Here is a 6,000-nt window from a genome sequence, read left to right as displayed (position 1 = left end):
TATTCAGTATTATATAAGAAATCATTATTGTACAGGACAACAATAATTAAATTTTGATTCAATCAGAGCTTATAAAAAGTTCTTCTACAGCAAATATGAACAACAGACGTATATAAACGTTCTTTTTTCCTGTCACTAAAATAATTAATTACAAATTTGAAATATTTTTTCCGATGCCAAACATGCAGCTCATATTGCTTTAAATAGTGTCATTGTGAATTAACTTACTCTTTGATCGGAATCTTATTTTGGGTTTTACATAGCAAAACACGAACACTGCCATCATATTCCTAAAGGAGGAGGGTGATTCATTAAAATTGTCTATTTTGATTTAAAAAAATCTTTTACCCCATTTTTTTGGGGGGGCATCTGTTTCAAAAGGACAATCATACTCTTTATGTTAATTTTCTACATTTAAATTTCAGTAAAAATGATACATCATACATCCATTTATACAACTGTGGATTTTTTTTTATCATATTCGAAAAGTCCATTTCTTATTTACTCCTCATCCACAAGTGTGGATCTCAATGGGATGGGACAAGTGTGTCCAGAACCTCCCGAATTTGCAGAATATTTAACATTTAATGTACAGAAATAGAGGCGAAGGGACATGTAATTATTTTTCTACGGATCTGGAACAAGTGAAATCCCCATATAGCGAATCTAAACGGAATCCGGAGGGAGTCTCATACAATAGGAGATTTTTTTTATTGGGAAAATATTACTTTTATTATATCGATGTATTAAATACGGTTTTAATTACACAGTTAAATTCAAGAAATGAATTACTCCTATGCAGAAAACATCTATCTTTATTTTTTCATGATTTCCTCTGAAAGAGTATATAAATCTTACATCCTCTAAGATCTAAGCGCAAATAAAGCACATATAGGATATATAACAATATACATTTTTTGAATGTCCTGGATAACTTACATTTTTTTTTTTTGAGAAGAGAAGCAGAGAATTTATGTAAGAATACTTTTGTAGCAATTTTTTGGAATATCTTTCTCCCTCTTTCTTCTCTTTCTCTCTCACAATCTCTCTCTTTCTCTTTCTATCTCTGCATACTTGAGAAACGGTACATCAATTTTAAGCCCTAGATAGTAAAGAATTTTTGTCTATAATATGTGAACATAGTCTTGTATTCGAAACTGTTATACGAACCTTTGTGTCATTTTACTAAACAATAATATTTTAATGAATCATATGAATTGACAAAAAAAATTAAGACTTAGAAAGGATTTTCTTACGTGTACCTTAGTAGTTAATGTGTAAAATTTATTTTCTTGACTTAATATGGGTACATATGTTTATTTTTTACACATTATTTTTGCTTGCTGTATATATTTCTTATAAAATAATTTTTTAAAATCTTATACTGTCTCAAACTTAATCATTAGTATTTTTCAGTAGAGTCGGTACATGTGTGTATCAAATATTGAATTTTATTATCAAAGGCGAAGGCATTAACTGCTTTCAATTTCGGAAATAAGTGGGGGTGGCTGTAAAATTCCAAAATAAATGGATTAGATTTATTTAGAAATACATGCACATGTACGACCATTTATTACTTTTCAATTTTTGACTTTTATTATTGATTTAAAAAAAAACGAAAACCGGTTTCTTATAAGATGTATCTCCTACATTACTCTATTAATCCATGCATGTTTCAATCAGTGCCGGAATTCTTCAATCTATAATCTGTGTTATTCTGTACTTTGATCTGCTACAATATTACATATTATAGGTTTTAACACAGTGGACAATGTTTATGTTTTAGCGCATGCGCAATGCTGTGTTGTCAAGGACTTAGTCCTGCGACTTAAGCGTATCTTTTACGACTAGACTTACGCCATTTGGTGAAACGCAAATTACGCCCGACTAAATTTTGGCGTAAGCCCCGGAAGTACGCCTAAGTTAAGGCTTAAATCTACGACTTTTGATGAAACGGGCCCCTGATGCATAAGCAACCCTTTTCTGAAGAATGATGCCTAGACTGTAAGCTATAACAGAGTCCTAAACAATGTCGCTGGCAATATGCAATTGCTACCACGGGCAGTTTAAAACCTGGGGGAGGAAAATAATTTACACAGATACTTCTGAAACGAATACATAATTAACTCACCAGCATGTCATTGTGCAACAAAGTCGTCAGCATTTTATTTGTCCTTTGAAAGGGTGAAACGTTTTGAATGGCATTCGTATCAAAGAATGTTACAATAAACCAAGCTATCTTCTCAGAACATCTGGCTTTATTTACCCGCCGTTTGTGGCGTTTCATCTATAAAACCGGAAGTGCGAGTTCGTAAATTTGAAATCTCGATCCCGACTCAAATTTGACATCGGAAAGAAAAAAAATTCTTTTTTTCTGAAAATTCAAAACCTTGAGCGCAGGGTTTGTAAAACTGAAAATTAAATAAATCCTGGCCTTAAATATGTAATTAGATCATTAGTATTGTATATTAACAAGGAGCAAAGGATTAGATGTTCAAAGAATTCATGCATTTCACTATACAATCATTAGAGCCCCCCCCCCCCCCCTAAAACAAGAACCCCTGACCCTGGGGCCATAAAATTCACAATTTTGGTAGAAGCACTCTTGCTCATCATAAATATGTACTGAGTTAGTTTATTTAATACCCAGGAGCAGAGAAGAAGATTTTCAAATAAATCATGTATTTTCACTATATATAATCAATAGAGCCCCACCCTAACACCAGAACCCCTGACCCTGGGGCCATAAAATTCACAATTTTGGTAAAGGCACTCTTGCTCATCATAAATATGTACTTAGTTGGTTTATTTAATACCCAGGAGCAGAGAAGAAGATTTTCGAAGAAATAATGCATTTTTACTACCTATTTATTTAGCCCCGCCCTAGCACTAGAACCCCTGACCCCAGGGCCATGAATTTCACAATTTTGGTAGAAGACTCATAGCTGATTACAATCATGCAAACAGTTTGACTGCTTGATGTCCAGGAGTAAAGAAGAAGATTTTTAAAGATTGCATTAATTTTAGTGGTATTGGCCCCACCCCCTAGGCCCCAGGGGGGCAAGGATCATGAAATTCACAATTTTTGTTCTCCTTTACCCATAGATGCTTTGTGCCAAATTTGGTTGAAATTGGTTCAGTGGTTGCTGAGAAAAAGCTGAAAATGTTCAAATGTTAACGCACGACGGACGACGGACGACGCACGACGACGGACGAAAACAGATAGCAATAGGTCACCTGAGTTTACTCAGGTGACCTAAAAAGGAAACTAAAGGACTGATTTTTGGTTTACGCCTTTTACGTGAATTTTCACTAATATTAGACGTAATAAGGGAAACATGACTAGTAATTGTTTCATTGAATTATTATGATACTGGTAATTTGAAAGCGGATATAAGTGAATTTCTATTTTCTTAAAATCCATATAATTTTTTGGGGCTCTGTATACCGGATCGATATTCATGACGTTAAGCGTGAAGTCGCGATATGTTATGACGTTGTTCTTTAAAATACTACATTGTTCAATATAAAAGCAATTATCTCCAATTAAATTACGAAAAAATGAACCCGAAGACGAACATATCAATTTTTTAACATAGATTTATTTCAAATCAATTTTATTTTTTAAATACCAAAGGATAAACAAATTCTTCTGAACGATTTAAAAGTTATTGATATTTTCTTTAATCAAAACCTTGCCTGAAAACAAACCAAAAACGACGTTTTTCCTATACAATTCAATGTAATACCGTTGGAAATGTAACTCCAACAATGACATCTTTGGAATTCAATTACACAAAAACGTTGCAGACGAATTTTGTAAAATTTTCAGAGAATGGAATTCAAGGGTAGAGAAATCATATAGGCTATTTTCATGGTATGTTTTCGAACACTTTTAAAAGCCCTGTAAACACGCGACCTACGTTAAGTCTATGTAACGAAGATATTGTGTTTATCTGTCTGCAAAAGTTCAACAACTTAAATGGGTAATTTGATAAATAAACTATCAATAATTTAATTGTCTAAGAATAAGAGATCATATGTTCTTAGAAAGATCGCATTTATCAACAACACATTTTTTCTTCTTAAAATTCCACTATTTTACCAACTTTTTCTCCTTATACATGTACCTATGGATTCAATTTTATATTTCTTAAATTTTTATTTTCTTTTTTTTTGTCCACCTTAATTTCTTTTTCCTCTCTTTTTATTTCTTCATTTTGATAATTATTTTATATTTTAGGTATCTTGCCATTGGAATAACTGGTATTGTTATGTTTGGTACGTTAGTGATTGGTATGATTATTCTAAGGACAGTGAAACATAGAGGACGGGGAAAACGAAAATGGAGAAGAAACAAATCAGGTAGGTGTATGGAGTAGGTTTGAGGATGTTAGTTGCAGTGTTAGGGTTTAGGTGTGTGCGAGAGAGGGTGTGTGAGGGAGGGAAGGTCAGTGTGTGAGAGAAAGAGAGGAGAGACTAAATTTAAATATGCCCAATTTATGGCAAATGAGTGTTCAGCATTCAGTTGGTTTAATCAAATATTTATCCAATATATGGCACAACAACACCGTGACATACAAACGGGACAATTGACATTTGTAGAATTTTTGCATGATCCTTTTAAATTTTGTTTAATTCCTAAAAGTATTACGTTTCATAAAATAACGGTTTTCAGAATTTAAAAAATCTACTTTTATGGAGAAGAATAAAACATGTAAAAGTAAGATTAATATCAGTGTGCTCCATAACAAAAAATATTGAAAATACACTGGTACTTCTTCCTCCATTTTGTATGCGTGTTCAGAAAAGTTGAATACGTTTCCATATTTACCACGGTCTCAGAAAATCCAGAAATGAATGTAAGTAGACCAAAAATTTTGATGTAATCTTTTTAAAAAGTTGTAAGAACATATTTCTCATCTTTGCACTTTGTTTACTTGGTGGCACGCAGCCTACGTAAAGAGCCGTGATGATGTCTGCACTTAAGAACATGCAAAATATGCGACAAAACATTTTTTCAAATATCTAAGGAATGATGAATATTCGATCTGAAACATTGCTTAAGGATATCCGATCCTCAGCTAGGAAGGATAACTCCAAAAATTCATATTTAATTTGAAATGTATCAAGATGAAGCTTGAAAATGATATTTATCATGCAACAATTTTCATTATATTCATCTTTATAAGATTCAAGGTTTTTGGAAGTCTTACAAAGAGTCTTATAAAAGTTGACATATGTACCCTATAAATGGGAAAAAATAATAAAGTTTTAGAGAAACAAGACTTTCTTGAATCTAGCCTTAGATACCAATGATTATTAGCATGAAATGAAATAAGAAGTGATAAGTTGTATCTTGCAATGATAGCAAAAGCCTTTTACACTATATATGTATCATAGAATATATGACGGAAATAGAAGACAAAAAATACCAAATAGGTATAAAAATCATGACAATTTTTCTGAATGGCTGGATACCTACCGTTTTTTTAACCTAAAATATATTTTGTTGATCAATTTGCATTTAGAAAATGCATAGCTGATATTCCTATTCGCTTTTTCTGCAAAAAATATTAGAGATTTGTAGATTTTCCCTATATAATATGATTAATTTTAATCTTTATCTGAAAAGAAATACTGTGGATAAATTTACGTAGCTCTGAGGATTCAGAGATACTTTTAGGAGTATGTTTGATTACTTAACTGCTTGTTTCATAAACCTGACCATCGGACTACCTTAATTATATTGATATGAATTTTGCATTTACGAATTGTGAATCTGTTTTTAGGCGAGACAAGTAACAGCTTTTTAAAAAGCTTGCCTGACTAAATCAATCAATATCTGTAAGAAGAGTGTTAAACTTTTTGAGCAGTAATTTTGTGGGCTTAAAATATGTCCTTACTATGATATATTTTGAGAACCTTGTGTAAATGATCATTGATTTTATTTAACGTGTAGAAGAATCATCGCTACACTGCAAACTGCTGACTTCAACA

General features: G+C 32.1%; 1 protein-coding gene across 1 annotated transcript in view; it reads left to right on the top strand.

Annotated features, from left to right (window-relative positions):
• Window positions 1-4,245: 4,245 nt before the first annotated feature.
• LOC134261472 (uncharacterized) overlaps window positions 4,246-6,000 on the top strand; it is an 85,143-nt gene continuing 83,388 nt past the window's right edge. The window contains exon 1 of the mRNA XM_062743907.1: window positions 4,246-4,365. Coding sequence (XP_062599891.1) covers window positions 4,275-4,365 — 91 coding nt within the window. The 5' untranslated portion in view covers window positions 4,246-4,274. The remainder of the gene's footprint in view (window positions 4,366-6,000) is intronic.

The sequence above is a fragment of the Saccostrea cucullata genome, unplaced genomic scaffold (genome assembly GCF_032062105.1).
Source record: "Saccostrea cucullata isolate Sc308-1 unplaced genomic scaffold, CSIRO_AGI_Scuc_v1 ctg2616, whole genome shotgun sequence".
Taxonomy (NCBI): Eukaryota; Metazoa; Mollusca; class Bivalvia; order Ostreida; family Ostreidae; genus Saccostrea; species Saccostrea cuccullata.
Note: the sequence above shows the minus strand (reverse complement) of the source record. Positions and strands in the feature narration are given on the sequence as shown.